Raw genomic sequence first — 19,392 nt, forward strand, 5'->3', positions numbered from 1 at the left:
AGTGATAGGGTATATCTGGCTGCCAACGTGCCTACATACACGGAAGAAATGGTGGCATACAAAAAGGCAATCAAGCGCTAGAAAAGAGATTTGTGATAGAAAGAAGGCATGAAATATACCACGGTGAATACCTTTTACAAACACATGCATTTAACTCGTAGGGTCTATGCCACCGGGTGTGGCCTCGTCCAACTCCCGGCTTCCATTCCACAACTTGCTTTGCTTGATGCAATAAGAAACACTCATCACTGTGGCCTGTTTGAAGCTGACCATGCGATGCGACCCCAGTGGCTCGGCGAAAGACGTCTACGTCCAATCCCGACAGCCTCGTTGTTGTGATCTGCAACACCTTGTCTCAAAGGCCGCTTTTGTCACCTTGCTTACCACATAGCCCCCAAGTGCTTCCTGCTCGCCTTGTATTAAATAAAGGCAATTGAGCGTTGGCGTCCGTATCAATTCGCGGTGGCGTGCCTATCAATTGCCTAAATGAATACGGTTGGCACTCTATACTTGCGCCGCCCAACTGGTTCTATGGCAGAACCGTCATAATACACGAGCCTTATCAGAGACCTTTAACACCCTGTAGAGCCCTAGTATTCCCTTTAAGCCTAATATATCTCAGGAAGCGACTAGTAGTGCGACACATATTGGCGGTTTCTAGAAGAAACTCCCGTACCTTTTACACTCCTCGCCAGCCAGCACAAAATCACGTCTTTAAGTCCCACCACATTCAGCTTTACGTTCAGAGGCGCAAATACCCACGCCATCCCGGAGAGCTACACTCCCAAGCCGCACCAGACACCAGAAACCGCCGTTTTGTCTCCCTTCATTTTCTCGGCAGCTTCCGAAGCATCCCTGACTACGTATCTCAAGTCCTTCAAGGAGTTTCTTGCCGCCCAAAGACATGAAATAAACATGCGAGACTTGTTATTCACTCTGCATTCTCGGCGAACTCGCTTTCCATTCGCCGCCTCCTTTTCGGCTCCCTCGCCGGATGTACTCCTCTCCAAAATAACTGAGAGAATCGACACAGTAAGATCCCGTACAAATGAAAGCCTGGGAGTTCGGGCTGCGCAGATTTCGGACAGCCGTCTTCGTATCCTGGGCATCTTCACCGGCCAGGGCGCCCAATGGGCACGGATGGGCGCCGAGTTTATTTCCAGCTCGCCGGCGGCCAGGAAGATTATTGATAGGCTAGATGGTCGACTGGCCCGTCTCCGTCATCCCCCGTCCTGGACTATGGCGGCAGAGCTCGCCAAAGACGCCACTTCCTCCCGGATTGGCGATGCTACCTTATCCCAGCCACTCACTCTATCCGTGCAGATCCTCCTTGTCGATATTTTTGAGGCCGCCGGAGTCAGATTCACTGCTATTATGGTTCATTCATCCGGCAAGATCGCAGCTGCCTACGCTGCAAAGCGCATCTCGGCTGACGATGCCATCTGCATGTCGTATTATCGTGGATTAAGCGTGGCCTTTTCCACGCAACACCAAGTTAGAGATGGTGCCATGTTGGCCGTGGGAACGAGCCAAGACGACAAGGAAGAGCTTCTTGAAGAACCAGAGTATGTTGTCTCTCCGCAAAATGTCACCGACGCATCATGATCCCATCCCCCCTACTTGGCCCACCGAGTGATGGCCTGCTTTGGAACACCAGTCCCGCGTGGTTCCAAGAATTTGAAAAGCAGAAAACTAATTTCGGGTTCTAGGTTTAAAGACCGTGCCTGGATCGCGGCCGTCAATTCATCCTCCAGTATTACCATATCCGGCGATTCGGACGCTATTCATCAGATACAGGCTGTGCTGCAGGATGAGAAGAAATTTACTAGGCGCCTCAAGGCTGACAGGGCGTATCATTCACCGCATATGCTCTCCTACTCATCAGAATACACAGCCTATCAGAAGAATATGAGCATTCAAGTAAATCCGGCGTCTCGAACCGAGTGGTTCTCCAGTGTTTCCGGGGAACACAACTCTGCCCTCCACGATGAGTTGAAAGGGCCTTACTGGATTGGCAACTTGATCAATCCGGTACTCTTCAAACAGGCCGTGGAAAAGGCTTGGAGCGACAGCGGCCCGTTTGACATGGCAGTCGAGATAGGGCCGCATCCGGCCTTGAAAGCCCCCGTTCAGCAAGTAATCCAGGACATTACGGGCCGTGGGTTCCCCTACGTGGCGCTTCTGCAACAGTGAATGAATGATCTAGAGTCTCTGGCCGACGGAATGGGCTCTATTGCTAGTCATGTCGGTAGAGGTTCCGTCAATCTCCAGGCCTATGAAGCTTTCCTTTCCGACCATGCAACATTCCACACGCTGCAGGGTCTTCCCCCTTACTCTTGGGACCACAGCAAGGAATACTGGCACGAGTCACGATACGCCCGGGCCCTTTCCCATCGATCCGACAAGGCACATGAACTCCTCGGTCATCTGACCCCTGATTCGTCGGATCGGGAGATGCGATGGAGGCATTCCATTTGCCCCAAAGAGGTGCCATGGCTATCGGGACACCGTGTTCAAGGCCAGACGGTATATCCGGGGGATGCATTCATCGTCACTGTCGTGGAAGCATGCTTGAAACTCACGGGAGAACAACCAGTCTCACTGATCGAGGTGCTCGACATTGTCATGGGTCAGGCCCTGACTTTAGACGACGACGCCCCTGTAGAAGTTGTCTTTACTCTGTCCGATATTGAAAAGCAGCAAGAGTCGTCTTGCATCATGGGAACATTTAATTGCAGTGCCGCCAAAGGTAAACTCGACACGTTGCTTGATTCCCTTGCACATGGCCAGTTTCGCATCCTCCTTGGTACTGCCTCGAGCACCGCACTGCCAGGGGGCAGCTCTCAGCCCACCAGCCTCGTTGATGTCGACTCTGGGGATTTGTATGCTTCTTTGGACCACTTGGATTATGAGTTCTCGGGTCCCTTCAGAGTCCTGTCGGGTCTCAGGCGAAAGCCGGGCTTATCAACTGGATTCCTTCCGGGGAACAATACATTGTCTATGCTAGTTCATCCTGCCATGCTGGACGCCTTATTCCAGTCTATTGTATTGGCTGCCAGTGCCCCAAATGACGGAAGAATGTGTGCGGCACACATACCAAATCATATTGACACAATCAGAGTTAACTCTCATTTGCGTGATGCCTAGCGTAAAAGCAAATTGCCACCGGCTTTTGAGGCGTCTTGTGAGCAAAGTAGTGATACGTCTTTTGTCCTGGGCAATTCCAAGTTGTTTCCTGAGGGATCTCACTACTCAATGATGGCCGTGGAAGGGGCGAATCTGGTTGCACTCTCACGCGTACGGCAGATAATGATCGAGTCATGTTTTCATCCCACTCTTGGGGTCCAGCATCGCCTCGAATGGCTTCCCGCCGGTATATTGTCTATAAGAGATGAGCTGAAATGAATTTAGTGTACACACATCAGGCTAGTTCACAATCTGACTTGTCGCCCGTGACATCTAATATCTAACCTCATGTCAAAGGTTCCGGCAAAAGCCTAGACTAATCTTCTTCTCGGTGCTACTTGATATCTTGTGCTTTGTTCCTCACGCACTCGGAGCGAACCCGAGGCGACGATTGCCAACGTCATATACAACAAAGGCTGCTTGAAGAGCGGGAGTTCCAAAAATTGTTGTTTTGCCGCGTTGAATTGCAGAAAGGCAAAACCCGTTCTGAGGTAGACCAGTGGGACCAAGGTCTAGGTACTTTCCGGGAATAGTAATGACGGTGTTCTCAACGTTGAATGAGAAGTCGGGCAGCGGGTTGCCACATTTAAACGAGTATTGAAAATTGCCACCGCCAGAACTGGTTGGCACCTTCCTGTAATAGGCCTTCGCAACCGCATCAGGAACAAATATCGCAGATGACCCCGTGTCAGCTACGGCTTGAAGTTCTAGCACCTGAGCTGGGTCATCCCCGATTTTGTACCCAGTGCTGTTGAACATCCAGTGTTGATCGTGAGTGACGGGCGTATACGTGATGCTTCCAGTGTATTTAGTGTTGTCGATGAACCCGAAATCAAGAGAACCTCCTAATTGCTTCAGTCAGCTATGTCACATGCAGCATGGAAGGGTATAATGCGTCGTACCGCCGTTAAACTTGAAGTGGGACGTAAATAACGGCTGGTCCAAAGAATTGATGTGAGTACTAGACCATGTTTTCACATGCTCTCCCGCCTGGTTAACACCAGTCTGGTCGGGACGGAATTCCAGTCCGAAGATGCCAGAAATTTTCGGATCAACATTGTAATCGCTCCGAGAAGCCGATTCGATAGCCTGCTTAGGAAAAGGTACACCCCCAAGTGTCACAACATCCTCGTAGATGTTGGTACCGTCGGCATTACCTGTTCCGTACTGTATCTTCCACGTGTAGCCAGTAAGATTACGGGCAGTCGTGCTCTTCGCTATATCCCACAGCTTATGATTGTTCCAGCCTGATCCAGTATCCGTACTGTACACCCAAAAGTCGGTGGAACCAGTATCAGGCACGAGAGGCAACTTCTGGGGTGGAGTACCAAGTTCGACTTCGACCACAAACTCATTCACCTTGCCCGGAATTGGCTCAGCAGCAAGAGAGAAAGTCGACGCAGCCACCTCTACAGCGCTGAGGCTTATGGATGCAAAAGCAAGTGTTTTGAGCGAAGGCATGTCGATCAGTGGTTGAGTCTCGCTAGGAGGTGGTTGTAGGAATTACTTTCAAAGAGTTTTTGAAAAGGTGCTATCAGAGGCAGCTCGGCTTAGATGATGGATAATTTGTGACTGGACTGTTGTGTACAGTTCCAGCTTGAGCAGCCGGTCGAGCCATCTTTATAGAAATAGCGATGCCGAAATAAGCCTCCTCACAGGCCTGCAAATGTAATACGCATAAATCCGAGAATTGACTGTAATTTCCGTCTTGAAACTTTTCTTGTATTAGTCGAATGAGAATACTAGGCATGTTTTACTATCTGCAGGACTCGAAAGGTCCGCGATTGGTCCAAGGTGATTGCTGGCCGGGCATATCTGGGGCGGCATATCACGACATGAGCTTAAACCCGGCAGTCCCGGCCGGTGGGAGTACCAGACGTTTGTGCATATGGTGCCAGCATATAAAACACGCGGCGTCGGGCTCAGAACTGCCGGAACAACGGTTCAAGACCTTTCAGGAAGGTGTTAAAGATGCATGTGAAGCTAAGCGTGGCTTGCACGTGGGCGGTGCACTTTATTAGCACTATATTTAGAGGAAATGCTCTACGGAGTCATCGGCAGTTTTTGACTACCAGACCTTGACTCGTGTCACGTCCCACCTTTTTGTTTCTCGTGTACAACTTATCCGGCGTTTTCCCATGGCTATATTCGGACTAGAGCAACTTGTACTTCTTTCTGCTCTAGTGGAAACGGACGACGAATTGCGCCTGCGATTATGCCTAATTGGGCTTAGAATAGACCAGGCTTTATTGACGTGATTTAAGAGACGTCGATAGTAAGAAAGCTGGCTACACCGCCTTTGTTGAGAAGTCAATACCTATAGGTTTTTAGGTCAGAAAGGCATGGGCAGGGGCAAAAGTCATGCCGGTAAAGTCATCCCCGTTTCCAATGCACTATCAGCTGTTTGTTCAGGAATGCTTGTCGTAGGCAGCTTGTGTGACACCAGACGCTTTGCTTTGGGACTATTGCCACCACCGGACCGAAACAACCGTCTACAAGACCATTCGACTCAGCCACGAGACGTAATGCTCCTAGCATCAATGCACGCCAGGTTCATGTTGACCAGCTTCCCTATCCGGATCAGCGTGAACCGCCGACAGGCATGACTTGAAAAGATTTCATGTTCCCTTAATTGATCACGACATCAATAGATGAGCCTAGGCTCTGCAGACTATCAGGGTAGCATGGCCATGCCATCGAGCCTGACTCGCGGAATATTAATAAATCTCGGCTGGCGTTGCCATGTATATAAGGCCATGGGGAATTCACAGGAACTGCACGGGATGAAACGTTCCAGATAAACTCCCCAATCGTCTGATATAGCGTTACGGACCCTGCTCGACAGGGCATCGATCCACTGAGCACCCTGTTATCTTAGCATCGCAATAAACTTTGTGGATCCATGTCCTAGCCAGATCTACAGGCAGAATGTGGGAGCAGCCGAGTGGCCCGAGTCCAGGGGTATGTCTATTAGGAGCTTATGCATATGGGCTGCATATAATAACTGGCGTATTTTGGTTAGAGACCTTATACCCTACACGTTTAATATATTTTATTCTTCCAACTAAACAAGCTTTTTAAAAAACGGCTAGATGCACAACTCTAGTAGCACTGTATTTGGCCGTACCAGGCAACCGTACTTAATAATAAAAACGTGAAAATAAAGGAATATCGCGTTTTCGACGCGAGTATATTGAAATACGATGTACAGGCATAGCAGGCTGCATATGTGTCCGTGACGGTTTAGCCCGATATGGGCTACAGTGCTAATATATACATGAAAATGCTTCCAGACTATGGCTGGACGGGATAAACGAGTTGTCAGCCCTATTCCATAGCAAAACGTAATCGTCTTGTATCAACTATTAGTTGGAGTAATTTCCCCGGCGTTATGTACATACAACACTCTGCTCCATCCAAGCCCACAATCCCGATTCCGCGGTCCCCGTCTCATGACATCGAGGAATGCGAGTCCTTGTGGAGTGTCAGATCCAGGGCTTAACAACCAATCGGATACTGTTGACCTTAATTTAGTCGGTGATGAGCGGGGGATCAATTGTACCAATTACCCTGTCAGGTACAAAGAGCTACATTGCATTGAATTACACCAATAATTCCATGTTATTTGCTTGGCACGCCTTTTAAAGAACCAGACACGTCAAGTGCGTACTCCCCGAGTAGTCGCAGCCTACACGGTAGCCAGCGTTGGTCCGTCTATAGTCGATGTGCTTCCAGTCGGTAAGATTACAGCAACATTGATGGCCTCGACCTTGACAAGGGCCCACCCGGCCCCTGGGACAACCGGCTTGGGCACTTCAACAATGGAAACAAGGCTTCTGCCTTGCGCTACAATGGCTTTCATGGTCGATTTGTTTTCCTTGAAGAGGTTGATCCTGAACCCTTTGGAAATGGGTAAGGTGACTGGCAAATCTTGGTTCAGACCGTTGGCCAGATGGCCGCTACTACGTGGACTCAGGTCTACACCAACAAGATGCAGCAAGTTCGAGACCCTAATAACCAGACTCTACCCCTCGATTGCATCGCATCGGGCTCGGCTGACCACAGCACAAAGTCGTAAAATATCGATGCTCTAGATGCATAGTACAGTAGAAGGTTTCGATTTCGGCTAATGCTAGTTCGGGACGGCCCCCAATGGAGTCAATACTTGCCCTCGGCCCAGCCCGTATTTGTATAACTGCATCGAGTAGGCATGAGGCTGCGGTGACATCGATGCTCATCAATGGTAGCTCGTCAACGGCACCCTCAAGTCAAGTACCAGACGGCAGAGACTCCGCGACCAAGCGAGCCGTCCTCTACCGAATTTAACTCTGGTCGCTCAACAAGCCACCCAAACCGCAACTGTCAAGACGCTTTGAGAAGACGCAGCCGCGCCGCTTCAATATTCTTTTTTTTTTTTTGGTTTTTTTTTGGTTTTTTTTTGGGTGCTTCGTATACCATCCTCGAATTGAACAGGCCATGTCGGCACCAACAGATGGCACTGAGTTGCCCCCGGGCTCCTTCGATGACCGCTCTCCTCCCTTGGTGGCTCTCTGCATTGCCATGATTGTCGTCATCTTGGTCATGATCGTACTTCGCTTTGCCTCGCGGCTCATCGCAGAGAGCTCGCCTGGGCATTTCAAAAGTCTTTGGTGGGATGATTGGACAGCTTTAGTATCCACGGTAGGTTTTGGATTTGGCCCTGGCCGTCGCGTGACGTTTGCTAACCCGCGACTTACTGGTCATCAGGTATTCATGTTGGTGCAGCTCGTCATGAGCTTGGTCATGTTCGACTTGGGATCCGGAAAGCACATTTGGGTCGTGCCGCCCGAGAACGTCGTCAAGATTCTGCGCATGCTTTTCGCCGTCTACTTCATCTACGACATACATCTCGCCATGGCCAAGGCATCCGCCCTGTTTTTCCTCGCCCGCATCTTTCCTCCCAACGTGTCGCCGCCATGGTTCAACAATGCCGTCATCATCACCCACGCCGCCAACGCTGCCTGGTTTATTGGCATTGTGTTGGGCACCATCTTCCAGTGCAAGTCGCTCAGGAACTGGCACCCAATGCTTCCTGGGAAATGCACCGATGCGTCAGTGCTGTTCATGGGCAGCGCCATTCCCAGTGTCGTCATCGATCTTGCCATCTTGCTGATTCCCATGCCGAAAATATGGGGTTTGAAGATGACGCCCTGGAGGAAGATGGCTGTGATTGGCATCTTCACGATCGGTTACTGGTAAGCATTCTATCTATTGAATATTCTCAACCGGACCATTGGAAACTAAATCGCCGCAGCTCCATCGTCGTATCCCTAGGTCGACTGGTTACCGTCATCAAGATGGGAGATGGCATTACTCGCGACATTACTTGTGAGCCTTTGCAGTACAGACCGTGCTTTGTCATTTCCACTCTAATTCGCAAACAGACGAGGCTGCGCCGACCTTCTACTGGTTCACCATCGAGACGCCGGCGATCCTTATCAGTATCTGCATTCCGGCCATATTGTCTCTGTGCCGGTTCTTGGACGCTTTATACTTTAAGCCTTTGGCAAGCAGGATCTCGTCGGCGTGGTCGAGTCAAAGCCGAGGAACTCTCATGACCGAGCAGTACGACAACGCCGTTTCCTCGCGTATGGCATCCTCCAAGTCAAAGTACGTCACTGACTCTGAGCTCAACACCAGCGCCCCCAACGAGAGTCAAAGCAGAATTTGTTTGCCGTCGCAGCAGCATGGCCACTACTCGGTCGAGGTGAGTGGATGGGAGATGCAGGGTCAGTCGCCACGTCGTCAGAGCACAAATGACGCCATCAGAGTGCAACAGGACGTGGAAGTAAGAGCATCGCCATGGTAAAAAGCATGCAACGGGGAGCAGTGTCACTGGCCTAGTCGGCGACCTTGGCGTATACTGTCTCGTCTACTAGTGGTGACTTGCGAATTGGTGGTGAAGGTGGCGATATAAAGTGTCATCAGACCAACACACCTCATTTGCTTTGCGTGTATGCGCTTAATCAGGTGGCCCTTCCACCCTCAGATGTGGCTGTACAGTGTGATTTATTATTAGGGTAAATGTGAGGATATGGTATTAAATGATGACCGAAAGGCCGCTATTGAGATGCCAGTATTTGTGTCTAATACACCAGGGTACATATGTCCGGTATTTTCCCGAGCACAGAGGGAACCGCGCACACCGATCTCACAAAACACCACCTACATATACCCACTACCCCATTCTTGTCCATTTTATCTATCCACAGATTTCTGATCAAAGCATCAATCGCTGTGTAATCCAATATTCCATGACCGATCCCGGACGACAGAAATATCAAAAACGAAGACTCTTGAGATTGTGGCAATCATGCCGCGACCCAGCCAAGATGGGCTAGAATGGAAAGAGACACTGTTTGACCTCGTGCCGCAATGGACGCGAGACGTTTCCATCACTGCGATTGAAAGCGTATGTCGCCAGCAATTGAATATACTCCCCAAAGATTCCTGTACCGTCGCCTTTCACGCATGCGGCTTGTTCAATAAACTCTACTTGGTCAAATGTACCAGAGGCCCTCTCATAATGCGTGTCTCGCTTCCGGTATATCCACGGTACAAGACGCGCGCAGAGGTAGCCACCTTGCGATGGGTGTCAGAGAACACCAAGGTCCTGGTCCCCAAGGTGTTTAGTTTTGACGACAGCAACGACAATGAGATTGGGTATGAGTGGATCCTCATGGAACTTATGGAGGGCACATCGGCATCTAGACGGTGGCGGACCATGTCGATGGAGCAAAAGGTGGCGCTTACGAAGCAGATTGCGGCATACCAGGTGGAGTTGTCGGGAGTTGAGAAGCTAGGGTCCGTATTCAGGAGCATAGGGACTTTAAGTACGAGCGAGGTCCGACAAAAAAAAGGCGTTGGAGATGCGGAAAAAGTTGTCCCTGGCCTACTGGTATCCAATAACTTCTTTATGGGCGATCACCTTCATTACGATATTGCACGGGGTCCCTTCCGCTCTAGCCACGACTGGCTGAGCGCCGAGTTGGACATTATCCTCATGCACAAGACAGCAGTTCTCGACAAGACGGAGGATGAAGACGACAAGGAAGACGCCGAGATGGTCTTGCTAGTAGCAAGAAAACTTCTCTCTCTTGTTCCCAAGGTTTTCCCCCCGCATGTAGACGAGCCGGAGACAACAGGACTCTACCACCATGACCTTCATCTAAACAACATCCTAGTAAACGAAAAAGGCGAAATCACGGCCATTTTGGACTGGGAATGCGTCTCGGCATTGCCCCTCTGGATGTTCACCAAGGTTCCTAAGTTTCTTGACGGGCCAGTTCGGGAGGAGAAGCCGCAGCGGGATATGTATGCGGATCAAACACCCAAAGAGTCTGCCATCGCAGCTAGAAGGCGTAATAAACCGGGCTACTTGGACAGCGATGGCAAGAATGAGCTGTATTATATTCACATGATGGAGTACGAGCTAACCCAACTGCGGAAAGTCTACGAGGCCAGGCTGAAGGAATTGTGGCCGGAGTGGCCTTATAAGGAGAGCTATGTGAAGATTGACTTCTTCCAGGCAATCGCGCAATGTGACGGGATATGGGTGAAAAAGGCGAGCAGATGGGCCGATTATATGGAGAAGGCGACGTGCTCTTTGCGATAAGAGTACGCACTGGAATCTAGGCCATGGAAAACCTCGTCCCGCTTAATGCTAACATTGAAAGCTTGTGGGATGCTCCTGAACTATTTTTGGGGATGGCCTGCGTATTATAATACAGCTGCATAGCAAATATATAGAATCTCGGTATATAAGCCGTGGTAAACTAAGCCCGCTTTCGACAGATACATAACGCTAGCGGCGCTGACCCGAAGTCGGATCGCGTACCGTACATGGTGATTTGCTTTCTCTTTTTCTCTCTGACTCTTTTTAATTTTCTTTTTAGACGTCCTTAACCTTTATACTATATCCTGGCTCCCTAAATGCAAAGAAACGAGGGACCTGCGCCCCCCGGTACCCCCCACAGCTAGGATGCCAGCGCAAGCTTATCAACGTCATGAAAAACCTCTCTTTGCATTTTTATTTTCATGTCTTATTATATTAGACATAATATATAAATCTATTTATTTCTAAGCCCTTAAGTGTGCGTAGGATCTAATCCTTTCCCCTATCCTTTATATTTAAGCTTACTTTAGTTGTAAGTTAATTTAGATTAAACAGCGTCTTAAACATAATAGGAGAGAGTTCCGCAACACAAGATATGGCATTTTGACTTGTAGTAATTGCAAATGATAGTAGCAAATTTGGTAATTGTCATATTTAGCCAAAAACGCTGCTGGAATGGAATATTCAAGCCGTACTCCTTAAAAATCCAGTTACGCAACTCAGCGCCGATCATGCTATCCAGGCCATACTCAACTATAGGAAGGACCTCGGGCTCAAAGACAATCTGGTTCGAGCATCAACAGGCGGCACAGCTTGGTGATGAAGTGCTCCGAGACTAGGCCAACACTAACCTGCAGCAAACTGGCCTCTTGGATGGCTTTGAGAATAGTGAAGCCGCTGCTGTTATCAGACGACCCGCGAGAGTCGATGGCCTGTGGCACAGCCTTGAAGCGCGCATCCTCTATCCAGAAGCTGTCAGTAAAGTCACTTCTCGACAGTGAGCTTTTAAGTTTGCTGGGGTCCATGCCGACGACAATATGGTCAGCCGGCGTCGTGGTGGCCTGCGTGGCGATGGCGGCCTCGAGGGCCTCGAGGAGGTGCGTCTCGTTAATACCGTAGATGCCCTTGCGTCGTAGCGCAGCCTCAATCTCGGGATTCTCGGCCACCACACCGACGCTCTGTACCATGGGAAGGACGAGAGAGACGGCGTGCTGGCCTCTAGCCATGCAGTTTCTTGCCAGGTTGTCGAGGAAGCTGTTCCCGGCCGCGTAGTTGGCTTGTCCGGGAGTACCCAGGATGCCCGAGGTAGAACTGGTGAAGACGAAGAAGTCTATATCGATCTCTGCAAAGGCTTGGTCTAAGTTCATAGCGGCGAGCGCCTTTGGTGCAATAGATGTCTGCCAGTCATCTATAGACATGGTGTGGAAAAGTCCGTGTTGAGGCAGTTAGCATCTCCTACTATTTTTGTGTGCGTTATTGGAACATGAGCAAAAATTGCCCGCAAAATTATAGCAGCATGGACCACGCTCTTTACGGGGGACTCGGAAGGAATACTACGAATAGCTACATCGATATCGCTCTTATTGGAAGCGTCACCCTTGGTGATCTGACACGTAATGCCCCTGGCCTCCAGACCGTGAATCCAGGACGCCGTCTGTTTGTTACCGAGGCCGGGTCTGGACATGAAGGTAAATCGTCTGGTACCACGCTTAATCATCCAAGCTGTTAGACAGCGGCCTATACCGCCGAGACAGCCAACCAGGAAGTAGGTCGCGTTGGTGTTAAAGGTGAGCTTGGAACGGTGAGGCATAACGGGCAGCCCCAGGCCGTCCACAATTTCGATGTACTAGATGAAAGGAGTCGGTGAAGGCCGCGATGGCCTTGTCGAAGTCGGCAAAATTCCTTTTCTCCATGGGACCGATGGCAGGTATGAGCTTCTGCCGGTAGAGCTATGTCGCAGTGAGCAAGTAGTCGGACAGAAGACGCTCCTTTTGCCTGTACAAGTCGAGAACATTAAAGGTCAAGTAGCTTGCCCCACGACTAGGTGGAAGGGTGTCGAGGGTGCTGCGCCTTAGACCTGTCTTTCGCCCTATCTCGATGAAACGACCGAACGCTGCAATTTGTCTCCAGCACTCATGTGAGATTGTTGGTGATACGTATGCCGAACTGAAGATGACATCGGCGACGCGTCCTCCGGTTCGCTCCTTGAATCGCATCATCAGATTCGAGTCGAGTTGGGGTATGATGTTCTCGGCGGGCAGGTCGAACGCAGCAGCCACTCTGGCGGCCTCCTCTACTGAACGCACCGCGACATAAGTCTGTGCCTTTGTTTTCTTGCTGATGGTGATGGCGGCAGCACCAGAATCTCCAGTCCCGTGGAGAATCAAGACAATTTCCCCTGCCTCAACTCTCGCGAGGGTCGTCAGCCCATGTATTGCGGTAGCATAGGCAAGTGGTAACGTCACAAGTTCTTCCGGGACATCGCCTTGTTCAGCCTTCTGTACCATGCTCGCCGAGACGGTCTGGAACGTGGCCAGTCTGTCAGCACTGAAGCCGAACACACGGTCTCCGACATTAATGACCTCAACATTAACCCCTTTCTGCACGACAGCTCCATAGATTTCATGCGAAAAGGTGGTGAGTGAGTCAGCACCCTCCATGACAAGAACGTGCTCCTTGTTGACACCAGACAGCATGACTTGAACATGGATTTGGTCGGCTCCAACGGTCCGGTCGTCACGTTCATCATGAGAGAATGTCACCTTTACTGCTTTGGCCGTGGCCACCAACTTATCAGAGGGCTTAAAAGGCGTGGCCTTGGGAATAGAATTCTGCGGCCCATACTCCTGGTTGAGCGTAGCGTCAGGCACGAGCCGACTTATGTCCACCAGCCCATCGGCGAGGCAGTATTCCGACTCCTTGTCCTAGGCGTGGTGGATCTGCCGGTCCAGAGCACGTACAATCTCGTTAATGGCATAATCCGTCGTCGTGCTGCCTAGGCCCAGATCCAAAGTGGTGAAATCAAGGGAAGCCATCTCAGACGTCACCGAGCGAGCGACGCCAGACGCCATGGCCTGCTCCGGCGTGGCCCCCTTCATGAGCCCACCCGCGGTGACCCAAGTATCGGAAGAGGCGTTGGAGACAATATTATGCAATCCGGCAAGCTCGCTAGGCTCCAGTTCCAATATCAGCGGCCTCTCTAGGTCGTAGGTAAGGACCACATGTTCTGAAGTAGCAATGCTAGCGTCGGCTAATCGGGCGAGCCACGAGGATCCAAGCGCATTGCATGCCTTTACCAGTTTGCAGGGGATTTCGGTCGGCTTGTTACGGTAGATAATGGCGATAGACCTTGTACGGACGCCGTTGATGCCGCTTGTCTTCTGTTCTGCCACGCCTGTGGCAATGGCAATGCCGTTGGACAGGTTCAAGATGGAGAAGTCTTTTCCGAGCGACGACAAGGTGGATTGGTCAGACACGATGCGGCCACCCGGGGCGAGCAACGAGGCAAGTTTTGAGGGATCGGTCAGAGTGCCTGGAATGATGAGATTGAATTGGCCTGCTTTCAACCCCTGTGCTTCGAGCCCTAGGACGGATCAACGTTTATAGCAGTCGCGTGATCAAACCCAGCAATAGTGTCCTCGAGGGCTTCCAACCCGGGCTTAGACGTCGCGGTCGCGGTGTAGTTGATCAGTTCCGTAGCTTGGCATATAGCAGTCGAGTTCAAGGCACCAAACTCCAGGACCCTTCCGCCAGGGTTCTTCCAGGCAGCCAAGGCCACCAGGTCCGCGAGACCGACAGACTTCACAGGGCTTGCTGATGTAAGTGTGTCCATGTCTACGTTCCAGCCCATCTTCATAAAAGGCTGCTCCTTCAGGACAGTCCCGCGGATCTGAGGAACAGCGGCCTCATAGGCAACACATCGCATACCTTCTAGAGAGAGCAACAGCTGCCCATCGCTCCCCACCAACTGGGTTTCATTAATGGTCAAGCGAACGCCACGCTCTTCGGTCCAGGAGTAAGCATTTGCCTCGGGGTTCTGCAGCTGGGCTTTTGTCGGTGGCTTAAAATGGAGCTTGTTAGTATGGTGTGTGTAAGTGTGAGAGGATGTTAATGTGTCAATGAAAACGTACCATAGCGAAACCTCATCCACTTGAACAGGAACAGAACCGCACGTCATGTCCTCCATCTTGCCAGCGTAGATGGACACGATAGTGAGCTGAAGGCACGAGTCGATTGTGGAGGGATGCAAGACGTAGCGTGACTCGCCCTCGATCAGGTCCGACGTCTTCTTGACGACTGATGACGCGGCGGCGTGGAAACGCTTGCCGTCGGTGCGGATGTCCTGCATATCCTAGAAAGACGGTCCGTAGTCGAATCCGACGTCCTTCAACGCCTGGTTCCACGCCTTGCGCGTGGCGCGCTGCGTCATGACCGGGAGCTTTCACGTTGATGTCAATAATGCCTGTCATGTGGCTTCTCCAGTGCCCGTCCTGGCTCCAAGACGACACCTGGAACGCCCACCAGTCGGTGTGGACGCCTGGCCGCAGACTGAAGAGCGTCTCGATGCCATAGTTGTCGTCGGGGATAACCAAGGCCGCTTTGATGATGACGTCGCGGAGAGTGTAGCCGCTGATTTCCACTGGGCTGGAGCTGGTCTCCTTCATTTGGGTCACAGCCTCGGTGGCCATGCCGAAGTACCTGGCAGCCGGGAACACTGCTTCGCCACCAAGGGAATGATGCTTCAACCATGGTAGGTCAATCTGACGCAGACGGTTCCTCCACGTGGGTTCGTTCTTTGATCCCCCGGGCATACGGCTTCCAAGCACATCGTGGCGGAGGTGTTGGGGGGCGCGTTGTTCCTTGGACTGGCGAGGCTCTGCCCACAGTTCCTTGACGTAGTTCCACTGATAGATGGGCAGGTCAACCAGCAGTTTTCCCTTCCTGATCTGGATCTTGTCTGGGGGAGGTCTCCTCGATGGCAGTGACACGCTCATAGTCGAGGCTGAAGTTGTTCAGGAAGAGCTGGCCGGCAAGATTGAACAATTGACTGGCCGAGTTACCACCCCGCTCAATAGTTAGGAGGTAACTCATCTTGTCAAACTTGTGCTCGTGACACATCTGCTTCACGGGCCCTTTGAGCGCAGAATGAGGCCCAATTTCGACGACAATAAGGTCGACATGCTTAAAAACTGGACAGGAGCCGATCGTCTGGACAGCCTGCCTAAACTTGACGGGGCTGACGAGATTGGCACACCAGTAGTCTGCATCCAGTGGTCTGGCGGAATCTAGAGCCGCATTGGTAACAGAGGACACCATGAAGTCGGCGATGGATTTGCGGGGACAATGCTTCAAATGCGAGCTTGCGTCATGCATGAGGTCGTTGTAGACGTTGGCCGCCGGTTTCATGTGGAACGAGTGGTAGGCCCTGCCGCCCGTCTTGACGGTCCGGGCAATGATCTGGTCCTCGTTCATCTTTTGCTTGACGGCATCCAGTGCATCGGCATCTCCACTCAGTCGCCATCGCCGGGGCGTTGTGGCAGGCCAGCACGATTCGGCCCTCGTAGCATGCGAGATACGTCTGCGGCCCCGGCGCCAAGTCCCACTGCTATCATGGCACCGTTCGTGTTAATGTTGGAGACGACCTTGCCCCGAAAGTGAGCGGCGCCAATCTCGCCAGAGGAGTGGCCCACGGTGAACTGTTGGACCGATAAGTAATTAGTTCGTCCGGTTGAGGATAGGTTTGGATTCTCTTACCATGGGCTTGACTCCCCAAGATTCGAGTAGGTCGATCAAGGCAACTTGGATGGCGGTACACGCGGGCTGGGAAAACTCGGCCTCGCCTATCCGCGACTGGGCGGCGTCTCCGTGTAGGATATCCTCCAGCGTCCACTCGGGCCCATTGGGTAGATCACCTAGCACCTGGTCCAGTCTGCGGATGGTGCGGAGGAAGCTGGGATAGTGGGCCATGAGCTCGCAGCACATGCGCGCTCACTGGGCTCCCTGGCCCGTAAAGGCGAGCCAGACAACGGGTGGCTTCTTCTTGTCGGCGAAGATGAAGTTCTCGGCGACATTGCCAAAGGCTTCCGTGACACCGTTGGGGCTGCTCACCACGAAGCCACGGCTGGGCAGGCGTGAGCGCCGGTTGGCGAGCGCGTAAGACAGGTCGAGCAAGTTGGCTTATCATGCGCGCTGAAGAGCAACAGGTATGGTCTCTTCCGGTAAAAGACACCCCAGTCGCTACCCTTGACCAGCTTCTGCTTCGTCTGATCGTGCGAGTGCCCCGTAACGAGGGACTCGACGCCTTCGACAATAAAGTGGCCGTTGGTGCCACCGTACCCGAAGCTGTTCACGCTGACCCGGCGAACTGGCAGATGGGCGGGGAAATATTGCGGTTCGCAAGGGACTTTGACATTCCAGTCATCCCAGTTGACTGGCCATGTTCTTAGTCGGATGTCTCATTATTCGTCGTGCCGACGGGGCTTACTGTTGGGATTCAGCTTGGCTATGTCTCGAACGGGAGGGATTATCCCATTCTGCACGGCCAGCACCGCCTTGATAAGTGCCGAAAGCCCACTGGCTGCTTCACTGTGGCCAACATTCGGTTTGAGCCCGCCGATCCATAGAGGCTCAATTTCCTCGGCGCCTTTTGTATACATGGCCTTCGCGACGGGGTGGACCTCGAGAGGGTCTCCAATAGGAATCCCCGTGCCATGACATTCGAAGTGTCCCGTCAAACGCGGATACAAGTCGCCACCGCGTTAATACGCATGGCGGATAACCTGTACTTGACCTTCTAAGTTGGGGTGCGTAATCCCGACGTTGGGAAGCTTGCCGTTGGAATTCACCACCGACGACCGCACGACCGCACGAATCGGGTCGCCGTTTTGAATGGCATCGCTGAGTCGCTTAAGGTACGTGGCCCCTACTGCTTCTGCTCTTCCATAGCCGTCGACCGATGCGTCAAAAGTGTGACAACTTGAATCTGGTGATAAAAAACCTAGCTTTGCCGTGTTCATGTGCTGGTCAACACTTAGCATGAGGTTGGTCCCGGCGGCAATAGCACCGCTACACTCTTTATTGCGGAGCGTGTTAAACGCCTGGTGAACTGCGTAGACGCAAGAGGAACAGGCCGTGTTAAGGGTGAGGCTCGGCCTGTGTAAATTAAACACGTGGCTGATGCGTGCTGAGATTATACCCGGATCTACACCTATGGCGGCATAGCTGTGACGGAAGTCGGGTTTCTTGAAGGATATCTGCTGGAAGTCGCTGGTGAAACTGCCGACAAAGACGCCAGTCTTGCTGTTTTTCATCTCGGCGAGGCCGACACCGGCAGATTCAAAGGTTTCATAAACTACTTCTTAGCAGTTTTCGCTGCTGCGGATCCATCCACATAGCCTCGACTGGAGAGATGTTAAACAGACCAGGATCAAACTCGTGTAGGTTACTATCCTGGAAGTAGCCTCCAGGAACGTTGAATGAGCCCGGGCTCTCATTGTTAGGGTGGAGATGGGCATCTATCTTGAAGCGTGATGAGGGTACTGTCGAGTGAGGCGCCGTTCGCTTGTTCATCATTATATCCCAGAATTGGGCCGGAGATGAAACGTTGCCAGGGAGGCGGCATCCTGTTACAAACGGGTCAGCAACCATGGCACTTGTAAAGAAAGAAGCAGTCTGGTGCAATGTTACCCATCCCAACAACAGCTATAGGCCCCAACTGCTTGCTAAGGGGCTTCTCTGTGTAGCCATCAAAGTCAAGGGGAACGTATTTTTTATCAGTTATAATGCCATTCTCCCTCGCTGGGAATGTTCCTGTGGGATGACGAGAATCGAGAGAGAAAGGGCATAGTGCGTCGATGGTATTAAACTTGGCTCACAATACCTGAGTTGTAATGTAGCATCGCTAAACGGCACGAGTTTCAGGGACTAGAAACACCTTTACGAAAACAGATTGGTCTTTGTCAACAATTTACATATACACACCATGAATGGCCTGGTTTGCATTCAGAATTATCGATTGGGAATACGTCTGGACGTACAGTTCTACCACTCGTCTTGTAGTAAAGATATAACCAAATGGCCGCGCAATGCCTCTGAACTCGGCTAATTGTTTGCTATCCGGTGTGGAGGATTTGCCGGTTTGACTGCCCGATGGGCAATCCCGCTCAAGCCATCTGGTCTCTCGGACCGAACTGTGGCGTGGTAGGCCTGAAGAAGCAGTGCTTCTGTCAGGAGGGTTTTTCACAATAGCAAAGTGCCTAGAGAGATATTGCTTCTAGCCTTATAGTAATTTAGTAGCTAGCTAGGTATAAAATAGTTTAATAATTAATTAGGTATAAAATAATAACTTTATTTATTTTTAAACCTTTAAGTTTTTATAAGCTTAAAAACCCTTTTTTTATAGCTAATAATAATTTTACCTTTAAAACCTAGCTAAAATTTAAAGCTAATTTTTATAAAACCTTTTAGTAATTAATATTTAGCTTATATATTTAGAATTTACTTTTAGTTTTTAATAGAATTTTCCCTTATTAATTATAATTATACTTAGTTAT

At 51.1% G+C, this 19,392-nt stretch overlaps 8 protein-coding genes across 8 annotated transcripts; 3 read left to right on the top strand and 5 right to left on the bottom strand.

Moving 5' to 3' along the window:
• Positions 1-915: 915 nt before the first annotated feature.
• Positions 916-3,147, top strand: MAA_10198 (polyketide synthase; the record flags this gene model as incomplete). Its single annotated transcript, XM_007828196.1, has 3 exons — positions 916-1,565; positions 1,710-2,158; positions 2,207-3,147. 3 exons carry the CDS (start codon positions 916-918, stop codon positions 3,145-3,147), a joined length of 2,040 nt encoding a protein of 679 aa, XP_007826387.1.
• Positions 3,148-3,546: 399 nt separating this feature from the next.
• On the bottom strand, positions 3,547-4,647 carry MAA_10199 (Peptidase aspartic, active site protein; the record flags this gene model as incomplete). The annotated part of the gene is made up of 2 exons (XM_007828197.1): positions 3,547-4,031; positions 4,089-4,647. The coding sequence occupies 2 exons, from the start codon at positions 4,645-4,647 to the stop codon at positions 3,547-3,549; spliced, it is 1,044 nt and encodes a 347-aa protein (XP_007826388.1).
• A 3,015-nt stretch (positions 4,648-7,662) lies between these two features.
• MAA_10200 (cfem domain containing protein) lies at positions 7,663-9,034 on the top strand (the record flags this gene model as incomplete). The annotated part of the gene is made up of 3 exons (XM_007828198.1): positions 7,663-8,420; positions 8,480-8,553; positions 8,610-9,034. The coding sequence occupies 3 exons, from the start codon at positions 7,663-7,665 to the stop codon at positions 9,032-9,034; spliced, it is 1,257 nt and encodes a 418-aa protein (XP_007826389.1).
• A 717-nt stretch (positions 9,035-9,751) lies between these two features.
• Positions 9,752-10,840, top strand: MAA_10201 (kinase-like protein; the record flags this gene model as incomplete). Its single annotated transcript, XM_007828199.1, has 1 exon — positions 9,752-10,840. The coding sequence occupies one exon, from the start codon at positions 9,752-9,754 to the stop codon at positions 10,838-10,840; it is 1,089 nt and encodes a 362-aa protein (XP_007826390.1).
• A 773-nt stretch (positions 10,841-11,613) lies between these two features.
• On the bottom strand, positions 11,614-12,650 carry MAA_10202 (Beta-ketoacyl synthase; the record flags this gene model as incomplete). Its single annotated transcript, XM_007828200.2, has 2 exons — positions 11,614-12,248; positions 12,398-12,650. 2 exons carry the CDS (start codon positions 12,648-12,650, stop codon positions 11,614-11,616), a joined length of 888 nt encoding a protein of 295 aa, XP_007826391.2.
• Positions 12,651-12,789: 139 nt separating this feature from the next.
• Positions 12,790-16,312, bottom strand: MAA_11773 (uncharacterized protein; the record flags this gene model as incomplete). Its single annotated transcript, XM_011412811.1, has 5 exons — positions 12,790-13,764; positions 13,801-14,409; positions 14,439-14,912; positions 15,013-15,842; positions 15,901-16,312. The coding sequence occupies 5 exons, from the start codon at positions 16,310-16,312 to the stop codon at positions 12,790-12,792; spliced, it is 3,300 nt and encodes a 1,099-aa protein (XP_011411113.1).
• A 38-nt stretch (positions 16,313-16,350) lies between these two features.
• Positions 16,351-18,150, bottom strand: MAA_11774 (Ribonuclease H-like protein; the record flags this gene model as incomplete). The annotated part of the gene is made up of 6 exons (XM_011412812.1): positions 16,351-16,536; positions 16,595-16,790; positions 16,833-16,961; positions 17,042-17,270; positions 17,325-17,528; positions 17,631-18,150. 6 exons carry the CDS (start codon positions 18,148-18,150, stop codon positions 16,351-16,353), a joined length of 1,464 nt encoding a protein of 487 aa, XP_011411114.1.
• Positions 18,151-18,184: 34 nt separating this feature from the next.
• Positions 18,185-18,487, bottom strand: MAA_11775 (uncharacterized protein; the record flags this gene model as incomplete). The annotated part of the gene is made up of 1 exon (XM_011412813.1): positions 18,185-18,487. One exon carries the CDS (start codon positions 18,485-18,487, stop codon positions 18,185-18,187), a length of 303 nt encoding a protein of 100 aa, XP_011411115.1.
• Between the last annotated feature and the right edge of the window lie 905 nt (positions 18,488-19,392).

The sequence above is a fragment of the Metarhizium robertsii genome, assembly GCF_000187425.2.
Source record: "Metarhizium robertsii ARSEF 23 chromosome Unknown MAA_Scf_21, whole genome shotgun sequence".
In the NCBI taxonomy this organism is placed as follows: Eukaryota; Fungi; Ascomycota; class Sordariomycetes; order Hypocreales; family Clavicipitaceae; genus Metarhizium; species Metarhizium robertsii.